General features: G+C 39.7%; 1 protein-coding gene across 1 annotated transcript in view; it reads right to left on the bottom strand.

Moving 5' to 3' along the window:
* RPAP2 (RNA polymerase II associated protein 2) overlaps nucleotides 1-16,123 on the bottom strand; it is a gene marked incomplete at its 5' end in the record, with an annotated part of 37,111 nt that extends 20,988 nt beyond the window's left edge. The window contains 10 exons of the mRNA XM_080624045.1: nucleotides 5,203-5,283; nucleotides 6,816-6,910; nucleotides 7,206-8,130; nucleotides 8,978-9,013; nucleotides 11,256-11,344; nucleotides 12,552-12,617; nucleotides 13,682-13,780; nucleotides 14,438-14,552; nucleotides 15,505-15,550; nucleotides 16,066-16,123. Coding sequence (XP_080480171.1) covers nucleotides 5,203-5,283; nucleotides 6,816-6,910; nucleotides 7,206-8,130; nucleotides 8,978-9,013; nucleotides 11,256-11,344; nucleotides 12,552-12,617; nucleotides 13,682-13,780; nucleotides 14,438-14,552; nucleotides 15,505-15,550; nucleotides 16,066-16,123 — 1,610 coding nt within the window. The remainder of the gene's footprint in view (nucleotides 1-5,202; nucleotides 5,284-6,815; nucleotides 6,911-7,205; nucleotides 8,131-8,977; nucleotides 9,014-11,255; nucleotides 11,345-12,551; nucleotides 12,618-13,681; nucleotides 13,781-14,437; nucleotides 14,553-15,504; nucleotides 15,551-16,065) is intronic.
* Nucleotides 16,124-17,722: the final 1,599 nt, after the last annotated feature.

Here is a 17,722-nt window from a genome sequence, read left to right as displayed (position 1 = left end):
CACCTGGGAGAACTCTGTCAAATAGAGAAAGCAGCTTTATTTCAGTGCTCTACAAGGAGTTATTATTGATTAGAGCACAGGAAGGTGTCATTCTTGTACACAACCTGAGAGGTGCAGTTATTTGTGTCAATTAACTCTTATTCAATGTTAGTATTGATTGGCAAGGTCTGAACACTAGTCATTGCCATCAATATGCTCTTTATGAGGGAGGCAGTCAAAAGACACAGATAACCATCAGGATATGGCAGTATGGATCTGCTGATGTATTACTGTCACTGGGCTGGATGAACAGTCAGGCTTCCGCAAGGAGTAACCTTTCAGTACAACACCTGCCCTAAAACACTCGTGCACATTTCAGGCTGATCAGACTAAAGCTAGCAACCTACAGGTGTGAAGCCTGAAATAAAAAGGAGCAGTGGAAGGGCAGTCACTTTCAAAAACAAGCTGTGTGTCAACACCAAGGCCTCTGAAGAGCAAAGCTTTCAGAAAACATGGAAGTGCAAGTCCTCCATAAAAATGGTTCATTAATTCTTTGTCTTGCCTCCAGCCAAAGCTGTTATTTCAGAACAATCCACAAAAGACAGGTCACTAGATTTCTGTCATAAACATACAATGCGGAAATGTTAAAACTGTACAAAACTTTGTGTACATGACTGAAGTATTGCAGTGAAATATCTTCTGTTAAAGAGTTTGGCTAAATTCTCCCTCACCTACTCAAAGAAAGGAAACAACATGCAATGTTTCAAAACAGCATCTCTACTTTCTTGGCCTCTGTAGGCAGTAAACCACAGAAATTGGATAATCCTAAATAGCTGTGTTGGTCTCTTAATTGCTAGTTTGTGGGTGTTGTGGTTCACCCCCATAAAATGCATAAGAATTCCATCCCAAATGACCTTCCAATAACTGACTAGTGGCCAGCCTGCAAAGAAAGTGAACTCTGAAACAGAAGAGTATCAGTAATTGCAGGAATACAGAGGTGTCCAAAGGTAGAGTAACCAGCAAATAAAAAAAGGTAAACCCAAAATAGAATCATAGAATGCCAGGTTGGAAAGGACCTCCACGATCATCTGGTCCAACCTTTCTTAGCAAAGCACAGAGTCATAGAATGGTTTTCATCTAGTTCCAATCCTCCTGCCATGGGCAGGGATGCCTCACACAAAACCATGTCGCTCCAGGCTCTGTCCAACCTGGCATTGACCTAGATTAGATGGCCCAGCACCGTGTCCAGCCAAAAATCGTCAGAAAAAGAGCATACACAATTGGTTCTACTTCTTTTCCTTTAGCTGTCTTCCTATTTAACCGCTGTCAGATGCCAGTTCTGCTAGCAGAACTCCATTAGCAAAGAATGACCTGATTTGTAAACAGTGCCTGCTGTAGCAGCAGATTTAAGCACATCCCTAAGTGCCTTGTGCAAGAATGTGGACAGCGATCACAAGAAACTTGAAGTTATGAGAAAGAAACTCAGCAATGCAGGAGCTCACCACCCCTTCCTTAGCAGGATTACATTTCATGGGCTTTCTAGGAAATAATAACAGGATAACAGGAACACTGTCAAATGGGGAACAGGAGATAAGACACCAGGATTTTTATGCTAAATAGTTACCCCTGAGCAGGTACCATCAGGTAGTATGAACAAGATGCAAGAAAATGTAACTGGTTAATACAAAATAATCTTTTCAGATTGTATTTTTCTTTATGCCTATTTATAAATTATAGTCTTGAGTGTTATTTCCTTTTCTAAAAGTTTATCCTCACAATAGAATATACTTGCCATCTATGAATCTGTGATTAACAAGTTGCTATGAGTTTGACTAATAGCTAGCACCAATGAGTTAATGGTACTCAACGTACATGTGCTGATAACCCATCCATGCTTGCTATCTTTCAGTTTTGCCCAGCATGTCTGTGTTCTTACACTGGGTGAAAAACACATGCCTCAAATGGAGATGTTCTTTCTTTCATTTTACGATTGATGTTTGTTGCAAAGTGAAGTCATCAGCATCTTCGTAAATGAAGAAGCCTCTTTGTTCAGGCATCCATGTCCCCAGGTATAGGCATATTTAACTTCAGTTCAAGAATGTGACCTGTCAGTTTGGGTGTTTGTCTGTTCTGCAAGGCAGCAAGCTGTCTCCATGGGATTAGGACATAATGCAGTGACTTCGGGACCTCAGCTACCTAGAGTTTTTCCACAACTTGCACTAAGATGAGCAAAATTATCTAACCCAGGTCAGGAAAGGCAAATACTAAAGCATACGTTGTTTTTCTTTAGGCTTCTACTAGACCAGTTTAACCATAAACCCCAGCTCCTCTACCCCCTTATTTACGTACTGTAGTATCATTTAGTTTGGTAACAGCCAACAAAAATGTGATACTATTATAACTTCAGGCTCTCTTTAAGAGAGGGCCATTTACTTGAGGAAAGGTCATTAGAAAAGGACTTGAAACCCAGAACCTAAAATTCCACTCAACACGAGTAACAGTTGAAAACCTATTAGTGAGTGTATACACTACATAACATACACTCATGATGCACATTTAAAAGCTAACAGATTGTCTTGGAAACAAGGTAAGACAAAGCTGTAACAAAGTCTTGAACACATCTTTAAGAAAGAACTATCATATTCATTGGTAGAGTTCAATGTCAATGATAAGCTCCATAAAAGGAACTAAAAATACTTGCAATCATAAGACACAGACGACATTGTTTTCAGTATGAAACATTATGTTTTAAAAGCCCCAAACAACCACACATTAACAATAATTTCTACATAAATAGATGATTTTCTCGTGATCTTTTAACAAAGAGCCCTTACGCACTCTGGAGAATTATTTGACATCTCAGTTTTCGTAACAAAAGCTTACAGGCACGGAGGGACTTTGTTTGGGAAGAGCTCTAACCATTCTAAAATGTCTCTTGAGATGCCTCTAGTGTGTTTCCCAGCAGTGGTGATTGAATAAAATGCTACCCAAAGGAGGCTGACCTGCAAGCGTTCCTTTAAAAACCAATGGAGCTGAAAATCGTTGTTGCTTAGTTCACCACATGCTCTTTTACCCTTCTTCAGCTAAGCTCTACTACAGCCATGTGTTTTAGCTCCTACCCTCTTCGACAAGCTCTTCAGCCTGAAATATTTCCAGTAAAAAAGCAGGGAAGAGCAGTAGCATTTATCAGTGCTCCCTTCAGGGTCATTAAGCATTTTACTCACATTAATGAGGAAAGCAGCATTTAAGTTTCTATACCCTGCAAACATAAACCCTGTTTAACATTTATCCTAGGCTCCCTGCCAAAGCATTCAACCTAAAACTCAGAGAGACCACTCATACTAGGTAAATTTAAACCTACCTACAGAGCTAAAGATTCAAACCTAGGCCTTCCTCTTAATATCCATGAGCCAGCTTTTTTTTATCAGACCCTTCTGTATCAGAAATGCAAGAAGGAGAAAGAGCCCAAAGGCTTTTGTTGCTTTCCTATTTCCTATACTTTTGTTTTGCTTTACTATCAGTGACTATAAAACTCCATTTATTTTGAGAGAGAGATCTGTAAAGGCACTTACAAATTCGTGTGTAGTGTCCACAGTTGACTGAACTGTGATGAATTATTATTCAATTTATTTGGAATCTTCACAGTACGAGAGCCCCAAGAAGCTGCTACCATTACCTTCAACTTACTTCCTAACAGAAAAGACTTGAACTCACAAAGTGGTATCTTAGGGATCAGAAATAGATCAGGGAAGACTTTTAAAGTATAATAAATTATCGGTACATGAGCCAGGAATTGGGATCAAAGTCCAAATTAATTAGATCTCATTCAATGCTGTAAATCCACAAATGTATACAAATACATTTAAGTTTTTAAAAGTTCGTTTTGGCTCCGAGGCTCTTTTGCTATAAACCATTTTTGAAACATCATATTCAGGCCACATTGTCTTTGAATAGCAAAAAGTATTTAATATAGAGGTTCTGGTTTTGAGAACCTCCAGGAATTACTACATAATAAATCATACAAAAGTAGATTGAGAGAGACCAAATGTAGTTTTTCCAGTTCCCTCAATCCATAAGCTAAAGTGACTGTCAAGCATTTAGACAGCAGAGCAACAAAACTATTTGAAGTCACCAAGATCTAATTCAAATAGTAGTTATATATGTATTTATATACACACAGTATATACATGCTGCTCCATTATAACCTAAAATATCTTCCCTGGTTTCAATGCTGTTGTTAAAATAAAAGGTTAATCACATCTTAAAAGATTTCAACTACAGAATAAGTTCAAACACTAACAAGTCTTTAAGAGATCATGCAGAGAGCCACCAGAAAGGAATAGAGTATGTTCCATAGCAAGGAACTGCACATTTAGACACATGTTTTAGTGGTGTCCTACCAGATGTCAGATAAATCATAAGGAATCAGGTAGAGAGGGGTTTCTATGCACCAAAGCAAAAACCACATGAATGAGTTTTGGATAATTTACACGCAAACCTCATGCAAGTTGGGGAGCTGGGGGGAAAGTTTCAAGAGTGACAATGTACACAGAGTTAGCAACTGTTGTTGCTCCTTTTCCTGACAATACTTCAAGATGCAGGACATAATCTAGGTCCAAGTTATGAGACCTATGTCCTAAAGAAAACCTAAAATTGCTCAGAGAAGTTACCACCATGCTGTTTTCCCTCTCTCTTTATACCAGTGTTTCCAAATACTGCCTTTACTGCTTCTGACTGAAACTTCAGCTGTGGTGTGAAAGTGTCCACTAGATCTACTTCCCCTTGAAATCAGGAAGGGGACAGGTCAAACTGGACCTTCTTCCTGGCTCTAGACTTTTAGTGGTAACAATTATGAATCACAGTAAAACCATTTAGCCCAGCTATAGGGAGCCAGAGCAAAAGAAAGAGACAGATCTCAGAAACTCACACTTAATAGGAGGTGACGAAGTAGCAGAACCTTTAAAAGACTCACCACCCTCCTCCAGAGACCACTGGCCTAGTTTTTAGAAACCTACAAATACTCCTGGTGACCTAGCCACTGTCAGGAGCAGGGAAAGGCTTGACTTGTAAGTCCACAGGGAACGTGACATTAACTACATGAACACACAGCTAGGAAAGGGCAAATCTGCAATGGGGCCCTCTCAGTGTCCAAATCACAAACCATTCAACAGCATGTTTAATTAATCAAGCAAAAAGAATCTCCAAATAAAGACCAATACTCACCGGAAAGTTTTGACAAGATTTTTCAGTTCTGTGTAAACATCACCTGGAGTAACCTGAAGAGGGCCCAAAACTGCAGGCAGTCTGGAAAACGAAAGACACCAGTTAATATACACTACCCTCTTTCTTACTTCTTCTCAAGGAAGACTTCCACCAAAGCTCAGCGAAGTTAGTAAGAGATGGACTTTTGTGCAACAGATGAGGCCAGTGATTTACATTTCAGATTCCTCAGAGTGGTGTTTGGGCAATACCTTCGCTTCATAATAGCATGTTTTTAAAAATAAGAATTTCTAGTTCAGTGTGAACATGAAGAACAATTAAACATAGTTTTACATGTGTACTCATTAACTTCACATTTCTGTTCTGACAAGACATTCTTACCAAAAAAATCAAAGTGTTTACATTATGAGGATTAGACATCAAAGTGTCATAAATGTTTCAAATATTTATATTTATTTGGCTTAAAAATAACATACAAAAGGAAACTGCACGTCTAAATGAGGTTTGCACAGAGAATGTATCTGCTAACTGCAGGCTCACATGGCTGCAACAAGAATAACATTCCACTGTAAGCCTGACACTTGATATCAGGACAATAGTAAGGTAATCAGAAGATTCAAAAAGAAAGAAGACTACAGATTGCCTCCCTGTTTGACTGTGTGCAAAACTGATACAGCGCACAACAAACCACACGTACTGTTTAACTAGTTGTCAGTATCCCCAAATGCTGGCAATAACATGCATTGGTTTTCACATTCAGGGTTAAACTTTTGCCTCTATTTACTTGTTTAATGGTTAATATCCTCTTGCATTTCAATATCCAGTTATTTACATTTATATGCATATGATGCATCAATACTGCTGAAGAATCAAGACTTCGATTCACCTCTTCTATCACTTTTTACAAAAACTGAACACAGGGCTCTTGGGATGCTGGGCAAGCTCACATTCCCATTCACCTCACCTCAACACACCAACAAATCATTGCTTTATCACAATGAAGATTGTCTCTATTACTGGAGTGTGACAGGATTACTGCATGGCATGATATTTAAAGCAACCAACTAAAGAAGGGGACAGTCAAGAATAAAACCTTCAAAGATGAGAAAACTCATTCTGTCTTTCTTATCCTCTCTTCATCAAGTACCAGACTTTTAAGTTCAACATAAATTTTGCAAGAGGCTGAAAATAAGTGCCAAACTTGGGGAAAATCTTGAAGGTGCTGAGAAACTGCCTTACCAGTCCTGTGACACCGATAGAAAGGTCAGAGAGAGACACCTTTCTTGAAGCATGGTTTGATTCCATGTCTGTGGCTCATCCACACTTTTTGCAGGTAGAGAGAAACAGAATGAAGTGTTTCAGCAAAATCTAGTTTGGCTGCTGACACAAACTACAACCACAGAAAAAGCCAAATACCCCTAACAACTGACCTTTGCAACTGTACCACAGATGACTGTCTCAGAAATAAGTTCTTTAGGGCAGTAACAGGTTTAAGTTAACAGCTAAGGCCACCTAGAAAAAGCCAGAATGTCCTTGCATAATGCGTTTGTTATGTAAAATGATGATGAATGAGCAGCAACTTCAGCCTGACACTCACCAAAGTAAAGGATACTTACGCTTTTCTCAGTTTTTCAAGGACGATTCTCCTTCTAATCTGCATTTGTGCATTTGAATCAACAAGTGGGAAGGTGAGATCTTCTTGCTGATCATCCTGTATCAGACAAAAAACTTTAACAGCTATAACATAGTATTTCAAAGCCAACGCATCAAAATAGTCACAGCTTAATAATAAATGTTTAAACATAAGAAAACTCTTTTCCCTGAATAGAATAAAAAACCCAACCCAAACACAGAAAAACAACACAAAAACTTACTGGACAGAAGCTTGCTTAATCTGATCCAACATACAGTTTGCTAACCTACTTTTCTCCTTCCCTATGATTGATACTTACCCACTTATGATGACAGAAACAAACTGCCTCAACACTATTCCACTGGACACTTACCTCATGTTTGCTTGGATGTTCCTCTGCTTGTGCACTTGTCTCTGCCTCTTCAGCCAAGATGCACTTTCCTTTATAGAACTCTTTTACTCGGAGTTGTAGGAACTCTGTTTCTTCTTTTAACTTTTCATAACTAGGCATTGGCTTAACTATTGCATCTGGGCCTGTGAAAGGTAAAGAATAGTTCAGGCTGTTTTCAGATTCCCCTACAGCGCCAGCATTAAGATCATCAGCTGTATCTAAGTCATCCTCATCAAGTTCTTCATTCTCCTGGTTGGCAGATGCTATGCTCTCTGAAGAACATAAAGAACTGTAGTTTGGTCCATAGAGAAATTTTAAAGTTTCCTCAGTTCTCCATTCTGTAAGTGTTTGCTTAAGCACTTGTAATAAACTGCCCTTGGAATTAACTGGATGCCTCAGTTCAGGTGTTCTCTGTTCTTTTGAGTTAGCTAGTGCTCTTTTAAGATGTTCTGCCCCTCTTTTGCTCACACCTAGATAAACTATCCGTGAACCACAGGTATTTTCACAGTTTTCTGAAGCACTCGGTTTCCCTGGAGTAGCACTTCTTGAAGGTGTTGCAGTTATTTCATTACGACCACAGCAAGCACGCTTTTCTTCCTGAGCATCTAATTTACAATTAGATAGTCTTTCAGTGGCTTCTACCACTTCTGAGTCTTCAGTTTTAGGGATGGAACATACTTTCTGAGCGGGCTTCTTTTTGAGGATGCTGTTTCTGTGCAATTGCTGTGCAATACTGGCTGAACTTGACTGACTTCCTGGTAGAACAGAAGAAACAAATTCTTGTTCAGTATCACTACTGCTGTCACTGGCTTTGTCTTGAGAAGCAGATTCACATGGATTATGATTTTCAATGTCGGATGCTTTAATTATCTCATCACATATTTTCACTTCTTCTCCAGACTGTCCGCTGTAACAGAAAACACAAGCCACCAATGAAATAAGAAAGGGTGCTACCTGCTTTTCATTCTTGTATTAAATAAATAAAGCATGTTTCTCTTATAGAAGAACGGAAGCTTTAAGCATCATAGCTGCTCTTCCACAAGCCTTCTTGAACTCAAGACTTGTGATGTTCTGCAATCAAGATGACAAATATAGACACCATTTAGATAAGCGAGTTCTCAGTTGCTTATTGGCAGTTAGAAAAGGAACAATAAACAAGGTATTACTGAAGACAACAGAATAATGTATGACTTAGCACGATGAATACTGCAATTCTAAAATGAAGAGGGGTGCTTTAACATAGGAATACACTACCCTAAAATCAGGGGGAGAAGCAGAGCTGGTTTTAGCATATGTAAGTTTGCCACCTAACGGCCATGTGTGGCAAAAGAAAGCAAACAAAAAATCACAATACACGGCAAGGTACAGAGAGATGACAGAGTAGCATGATTTCATTTTAGCTGATATGGATGTTCTACATTAAGAAGCACAGAAGCTTTCATCACGTATAATTGGTACCATTTTCTTTATAAAGAATAGATGGTATAAAATATGCAAAGTACAAACAGTGGATTTGTTTCAGATTTCAACAGGCTCAATTAAGACATAGAGGCCAAGAGCAGCTGTACACTAAATCATACAGATCAAATATACTGGTTTAGAATCACAAAGGAAAAAAAAAAACACCATTGTGTAGGTTCTAATAAGGTCTTTTGTATAACACAGGAAATCAAAGATTCCCCTTTCACCTGATTTGATGCTAATATTTCTAACTAGAAGTGCCTATAACAGAAAAAAATATTTGTTCAGTGTACCTCTGTCCCTTCTTCAGCAGCTCTATGTCTGGTGGTCTGCAAAAAGAAGACACAGAATGAAGATTTTCCTGCTAAATCAACGCTCTTTAAATAAACATTAATACATGGGATACATAGTTGAAGTTGGATGGGATATCCGAGGATCTTCTAATCCAATACCCTCTGTTCAAATCAGGGTTAGTCAGAGCAGGTTTATACATAACTGTTCACATAGCATGACGTGTGGCTGCAGCATGATGCTGTTACATTAAACAACATTTAATAGAACCAGCAAGTCACACAAGTGTTAGTCAGGAAGGACTCTGGAAGTCTCTAGTCTGACCTCTGCAATTGTCACCAGCACTAGATCAGGTCATCCACAAATTCACGAAGTTTAAATCTTGAAAACCTCCAAAAATGGAGATTTCAAAACACTGCTGAGTATCCTGTTTCTTTCCACCATAACCTTGGTGCAGTTTTTCCCCCCAGTGTCCAACCTGTACCATTCATGCAATAATTTGTGGCCATCACCCCTTGCTAAGTTTTCTGTCACCAACCAAGCATAATTTGGCTCTGTAATCTTTGCAACTTCTCTTCAAGTAGTTGTACACTGCTTTCAGATCGCTGTTTGGTCTCTTCAACAAAGTAAACATGCCAAGATCTTCATAGGTCACAAAGTTTCTATGGGAAAAACAATTCTGGGATATTTACAGGAAAATGCTCCCAATTAATGTAAAAAATATGAATATTCAGGGTATCTTTATTTAAAAGTTTACTTTGTAAAAATTAGGCTCTCAGGTTACCCTGCCTTAAGAAAATAGAGTTCAAAGGTTTGCAGAAACTCTAAGAAATATTACTAAACCAATTCTGATGGGTTTCTTTCCAAAGCTCTACTTGCAGTTAATCTGCTTCAACCCAGTTATGAGGTAGCATCACAATGCTGTTCATTTTATACAATGCTAAAAGTCGAAATCTTCACCCGCTTGTCCTACAAATGAAAGAAAGCCTTTTAAGCATGCACTAAATGCAAGTCAATGCACTAACACTTCTCAGACAGTATATAAAAACCCCCATAGGCTTAAAAAGATGAAAGCTCCACCACTCATATGAATGAATTAACTTTGGAAACTAAAGGTGATAACATGAAATGCTTTAAGTTATTATATATAACTCTTCATCAGAATTTGAAGTGGAGTTTCCAGTCTTTTCTGTCAAAAGAATGTCAGATATCCTAATGTGTAAACATTTACCAGCATGTGCACATCTGATTGTGCAAACAGACATACCTAGCCATAAGCTATCTGGCGTTTTGTTTGTTGTTTGGAAAAACCTCCCTCCCCGCAGCATGATTAACTATGTCACGCACATCAGAATTATACACTTTCAATGTTAAGAATTAAAAAGAAGATTTTAGAAATACTTTCTATAAAGACAGAAAAACAAAAGCACAAAAATACTGGTAAATTCACCTGAACATTCAATTAAGAGACTAGTTTTACCTACTAAAATCCCTCAGATCACATAAGGCTGCTATAAACCAATTCTCTCATTGATCAGATACTCATTCAGATGACTGATCCAAACTGACAAAACCAAGCTCAAACATATAATTTCAACCAGCTTCTTTTGTTGAAAACCAGAAGACTATCAAAATTAGTGCCTTAGAGAACAAAAGTGGAATAAATTCAGCTGAACATTCTCTAGGAAAGTATTTAAACAGTGACACCCATTGGCTCAACTCATTATTTGCAAGCCTGTGTTTCCTAAGCTGGGAACATGGACTGCATCACCCTGTTCCAACATATGTATTGGAGTTTCAACAGGAAATGGGCAATTTGAAGTATAGACAGGATAAAGAACCTCTTCATGTTATAGTCTGCTCTCAGGTGCAAGCATTCACACTCTAACCTTCAGACATGTGCTGTGTTAAAATCGGAAAATCTCTTGCAACAGGGTAAGATGAATTCATACATTTATGGTTTGGAAAATCCAATCCCAGTAAGTACATTCTAAAGTTCAGGAGTTGACTATGAATTATGACTAGTCTTCCCTCCAAACTAAACTAAGTCATGTCTACTAAATAGTCATGAATAGCACTGAGTCATGTCACTGTAATCGATATGGCAACAACACTTTAAAAATCAACACTAAGCTTAAGCTAAGCTAAGATGTTAACATCAGTTACCTTCAGTTCAGCCCAATCATTCTGATGCACTGCAGCTAAGCAATGAGCATCACAGCTTGGTCAGAGAAAATTATATTCTCAAAAGCAGCAATGGATGTATAAGGTTATACTTACTTTTCTTCTTCTCGCATCCATACTGGACTTTGGGAAATCTGAGCTTCAAAATATTTGGAGGCTTTATAGCAAAAGTTGCTGCAAAAGCACTGGAAATGAAAGAAAGCAAGAAACATTACTAAAGACAACTTCAGTACTCATAGAAAGGTAGAAAAGTAATTGGGGTTTTTTATGCCTGTAAAATTAAGTATCAATTCACATTTCTTTTTAAGCCTCTGACCAGGTTTTTTAATTCATCTGAGAAACCAAACCTATCAAATAGGTCCACCCCACTCCTCACAAGGCACTTTCTGCTTCTTATTTTTTCCCTGCTTTTCTGCTTCGTGTTTTTATTACATACTGAGAAGCAAAACAGTGTTGAAGTCCACATGACAATAATTGAAAAAGCACCCAAACCTGTTCAAAGAACAATTCCTAACCCAACAAGATAGTCATGCAGCTTAAAAGTCATGCAATTAAATTCAGGTATTTAATGATGAGAATTCTGGTTAGCAACAGATCTTGGGTATTTTGCAATACTCAGAAAAATACCTCAAGTATTGCAGCATCTTTGAAAAATAAACTTGCACAGTTGCATCAGGGAACAAGACAAAACATCCCACTTCTTGGAGTCTTGCCTGGTAGCTTGAAAAAAATCAATTTCCACAATTTTGTGTATCCCAGAGTTACAATCAGAGGCAAAGAATGTGTACTAGTGACACTGAAGAAAGTTCTTCTGGAACTCCTACAATTCAGTGTCTTAGCACATATAGGTGACTGAGTATCCTGTGAACAGGCAAAGAAGACTTCTAGGTAACCATGCATAAATATGCTTCAAGAAAGAGACAGACTTTGTGAAGACATACGTTTTATGCTGAAAAGTTCACAAAAAAGAACCTTAAAAGTAGTCACACTAAGGAATGCATGAGATGGAACTTGTATCACACTACTGCAAACCAGTGGATGAGAAGGATGTCCACGTTGACCCTAACTAAAGCTCATTGACTATAGTGGAGCAAAACAGAGAACACTTCTTCACAGATGTCTTTAACTGGTCAGCTGCAGCACATTCAAACCAAGTAAAAATTTCCATTTTATGTTTAAACTTAGAAAACATGTGGGGTTTTGTCTTTCCAAAGGGACCATCTAGAAATTGAAATGCATGAAAACCTTCATATTCTAACAGTTCATGAAAATTATTTTCCCAAGAAGCACACTGGCTCAAAATCAAGCCACTACATGAATGCTGTTACAAAACAGCATTTCTGATGCTGGGACAATATAAAATACATTTTAGGAGTAGATTTGTTTCCATACCTTTCTTTCTGTGATGTCATAAACTCTGTTTGTTTTTGTTGAAATTCTGTACTTCTGTTTTAGCACCTAAAACAAAAATGCTTTCATCAGCAAGACTGCTGCTTCCATCATGACATTACAGAAAACTTCATTCCTAATTCATCTATTTTAATGTGTGACAGTTCTGTTTTAACTGAATTGCATATCACAACCACTTTTTCCTCTCAGTCCTTTTGATATTTTACCTTCTCAGATGTTAAGACTCTCAGAAATCACAGAACTGTTAGGGTTGATTGGCAATTTATGTTTAATCATTTACATCTCACCATCAGTAGAGGACAACTTCAGATCTACAAGAGAGCCATCACTGAACATAAATCAATGGAGATGCATTGTAGGAAATCTACTCATGTGTAAGTGTTCAGCAATTGCAGACAGGTCCTTCTTTAATCCATACCTACTTTTACACATGTGAGACTGTACTATCAGAGACAGCCACCATTACCCACACAAACCTACAGGAACTTCAAATGTAATGCAGTTTCCCAGTTAACTTCTGTGGAGATATAAAAAGTCCAAAACAGCAAAATTTTTCTCACTTGAGTAGGTTTTTTTCAGGGCATCAGGTGTACCGTAACTGCTATTTCATCACAGGCTATGTAACTGGACTCTGACTTTTGCTTGAGCTCTGACTTAGCAAACCTAAATAAGCGTGACTACAATTCTGACACAGGAAACGTACATTTTTAGAGCAGATGTATATGCATTCACACAGTAATATCCCTGTGTTGTTATCCTGTGAAGTGTTGTTTCACTTCAATCCTTCTCGCATACATGGTTACACTGAAGGAACAAAATTAGAAAGTTTCTGCATGCACAAAGGATGGACACGGAGACACACTTCATTCATCTTTATTACTGTCAAAGTAGATGCCGATTCTGTCATCTACTAATGGTTGGCAACTGATCAAATGTTACCTGTTACTTCAAAAGGATTATACTGAAACGGAATGATATGATGCCTGGCCCACTAGTTGACAGTATTTTAACCTATGTTTAATATTGTCCGTTGAAAATTAACAAGAAAATGCAAGAGAATAAAAATTGTGAAAAGATTCTTATGGTAGCAGCATTAAGAAAAAGCAACTTACATTTTCCAGTTTATTTTGACATAGAGGATAACCACACAGTTTGATGATAGACCGTTCGTCAACAATGTCTTTATAGTGAGATGGAGTAATACATTTTCCCTAAAATGACAAGGGAATAGTTCAACAACAGATCCTGGAAAATCTGCCACATTTTGTATTCGAAACATCTTGTAAGCAAGTAAATACTTTTAATTTTCTAACAGTTACCTAGAAAGTTTAATAACCTACACAGTAAAAACAGTAACAGGGTATACAGGGAAAGAAGACAGACATGGCCGCTTCTTACGTATACAAGATCTTCATAATTTTGCCTCTAGTGTGGCACCTACTTCAATAATTTTCCTTGATTTATATGGCTTTTTACACCTATTTACAACCTTAACAGAAGCAATCATCATACCATTCCAGCAAAACTGTGCTGCTTGATAAGCTGTGGAGCATTACAGACACTTTGTCTGAATTCACAGATGATGTGATAATAGACCTAAATTTTTATACTTCATCTATCAGCCCAGAACCACAGAAGCATCAACAAAGGCTGTGGTAATAAAGTGAGGATTAATAAATGAACAGTCCTGCAAAACTAGGGCATGTTTTCACCACAAAGCCCTTGAAAATAAGGCAATCATCATCAGAGCTGATGAGAGGGAATAAACGGTTTGTCTATTTTAAACTGCAGTAAATCATTCCAAGAAGTTAAATAAGTTAAATCTGAACACAAAAATACAGAACAGTATGAAAACTTGCAACACCTACACAATTCAGAAGGAACTCCTCAGTAATGTTCTCTTCCAGGAGTTGTTCAACAATGTTCAATGCCTTTTTTTCAAATTCAATCTTCTTTCTGACAGCAGCCTCCAGAGCTGCTTTCCTGTAACAGAACAGAGGGCAGACTTCATAAACAATTCCCCCATCATATCTTTATCTTTCTGAAATACAGTAGCTTACATTTTTCTGCATCACACCATGTTGGGCAAACAAAGCAAAAGTACAAAGTGATGCACAAGTAATTCTGGAGTAACCACAAAGGAGTTTCCAATGTTGGTTTGCTTTATTTCCACCTGGTCAGGAAAAGCATTGACTCTTTTTGCACTACATTACTGCCATACAAGGTTACACAACTCTTCTTGCAGGAGAGGGAAACACAGGACTGGCTGCACAAAGAGCCCGGGATGAACAATTTAGGGAGAGTTGCCAGGAGAATGGGAGCTGGATGAAACATAAAAAGCAGGAAGAAAAAAGGACTGGGACAAGACTAAGCGTGAGGGTACAAAGTAAGGGAAGGAATAAAACTAATAAAACCCACTTCAGTAGGTTTCCTGAGTGCTCCTGAGCCTTGCCACTGTACTGTTCCCAGCAAATACTCAGAAAATAACCATCTCTGCTTGATCTCCATTTTGCAGTGCTTTCCACAGAGGCTGTCAATGAACAGTCAATTCTGCTGTCCTAACCAACAGAGGTCTATGATGGAAGTCTGCCTCTGTTGCAGAACCAAGTGAATATTCAGGTAAATGTCCATGGCCAAAAGTGGTTTTTCCTCTCAAGTTTGGTTTTCAAGTGAATAAAGAAAAACAGAGAGTATGCAGAGAAGTTAAGACAACTAAGGAAATACAACTGTGGAGATTACAGTCATAAACTGTTAGTGTATTATCCAAGGCACGTATGTGCATGCTGTTAGAAGTTACACAGCATCACTCCAAACAAGCCTGCATGATGCTGATGCTCGCAATCTCCTGAAGTTAAACCCATGTGAGGCAGAGAATGAGATTTCAAACTAGGGCAAACCAACATGAATGCCACTAATTATCAGTTAGAAATTATACCTTTGAGCAGCATCTTCATTCTTCGGAGCATTTGGATTCTTATTTCCTAGAAATCAAATATACAAGCGTAGAAATACAGAAGTGAATGCACTTTTTTCGTTTAACAGTGGAAAATCGTGGAATCTGAAAAATATTAAACCTCTAAACATTAAGCATAATCACGAGAACTGCTTAGAAACTTGCTTTTGTGGCTGAGAGCCCCAAGCCTTCTCCAGGCTGAGCAATCCCAAGTCTCTCGGCCTTTCCTCACAGGAGAAGTGCTCCAGCCCTCTAATGATTCTTGTGACCCTCTCCAACAGGTCCATGCCTTTCCTGTACTGAGGACTCCAGAGCTGGACGCAGTACTCCAGGTAGGGTCCCAAACGGGCTGTTATCTTTGGAATACGCCGTTTTCCGACCGGCTGCACCAACACCGGGCCCTACGGGACAGGGGGAGTCCAACCCCCCTCACTCGGCACGCCGCCGAGCCCGCCCAGCCGCTCCCCCGGGTATAGCGAGTTGTGCGAGTCCCTAAGGGCAGAGCCCAAAGGACTGGGCGGGAAGAGCGAACCCAAAGCCTACCTTCTCGCCGCCGGCTGACCTTCCCCTTCCCGCTACATCGCGACTTCCCGGCCGCCATCATCGCGCCTGCCCGCTCCCTGTTTCATTCCCGCCCTCTGACCTTTCACCCGGAGGCGGAGCCGCCATCGCGGCGTGGCCGGGGCCGGGCGCAGCGGGAGGCGGTGGCGGAGCGTGGAGTGGTCGGTGTGGAGGGGCACGGGTGATCGGTGTGAGGACTGCGGCCCCCTGAGGTGAGCTGAGGTGGCGAGTAGAGGGAGGGCGGCCTGGTGCTTGTTAGTTCATCTGTGGTTGGGAGGCTGCCGTCTCACATGGTTCAGCTGCTGTCAGCTTGCCGCTGAAACCTCTGGGAAGACTTAATTAGAAGCTGGATTAAGTATTAAAGGTAAATCCCTGGGACAGCTCGGGGGGTGCTCACTCAGGGCGTGTGTCAAGGCTGTAAGTACACTGCGAAGTTGACGGAGGGTTGAAAATTCAGGAATATGGGCGTTCAGAAGTACGTTTCATTGTTTAAATGTTTAAGTGTTTAATTTGTTTAAATGTTCAATTTGTTTAAATTTAAGTGTTTAAATGTTAAATGTTTAAATTGTTTTGGGAGGACTGGTAACATCCTGTAAAATGAAGAGCTTATTTACAACATATGGTAATAGTTGGTTGGCATTCAAGAATTGCTTATTCCAAGCTCAAGAGCTGAGCATCCCGACACGTAGGAAGTCAAGGAAGAGGGCCAGGAGACCTGCGTGGCTGAATAAGGAACTGCTGGGTATGCTCAAGTGGAAGAGGAGAGTTTACAGGTCATGGAAGGAGGGGCTGGCCACTCGGGAGGAATATAAGGCTGCTGCTAGGGGATGTAGGAAGGCAGCTAGGATGGCTAAGGCCTCCTTAGAATTAAATCTGGCCAGAGGGGTCAAGGACAACAGAAAGAGCTTTTTCAAATACATAGCTGATAAAACTAATACCAGAGGCAAGGTTGGCCCACTGGTGAACGGGATGGGTGCCCTGGTGACAGAAGATACTGAGATGGCAGAGTTATTGAATGCCTTCTTTGTGTCAGTCTACTCTGTTGGAGGCAGTCCTGAAGAACCCTGTACTCCTGAGACCTCAGATGAAGTCAGGTCACTGGAGCGGTTTGCCTTAGTCCATGAGGAATGGGTTAGGGACCAGTTGAGCAATCTGGACATCCATAAATCCATGGGTCCAGATGGGATGCACCCGCGGGTGTTGAGGGAACTGGCGGAAGTCATTGCTAGACCACTCTCCATCATCTTTACCAAGTCTTGGGAAACGGGAGAGGTGCCTGAGGACTGGAGGAAAGCAAATGTCACTCCAGTCTTCAAAAAAGGCAAGAAGGAGGACCCGGGTAACTATAGACCGGTCAGCCTCACCTCCATCCCTGGGAAAGTGATGGAACACCTTATCCTTGATGCCATCTTAAGGCATGTCAAGGATAAGAGGGTTATGAAGGGCAGTCAACATGGCTTTACCAAGGGGAAGTCATGCTTGACCAACCTCCTAGCCTTTTATGAGGAAATAACATTGTGGATGGATGATGGCAGAGCGGTGGATGTGGTCTACCTTGACTTCAGCAAAGCATTTGACACAGTCTCCCACAGCATCCTCATAGCTAAATTGAGGAAGTGTGGCCTGGATGATCAGGTAG

The sequence above is a fragment of the Psittacula echo genome, assembly GCF_963264785.1.
Source record: "Psittacula echo genome assembly, chromosome: 7".
Classification (NCBI taxonomy): Eukaryota; Metazoa; Chordata; class Aves; order Psittaciformes; family Psittacidae; genus Psittacula; species Psittacula echo.
Note: the sequence above shows the minus strand (reverse complement) of the source record. Positions and strands in the feature narration are given on the sequence as shown.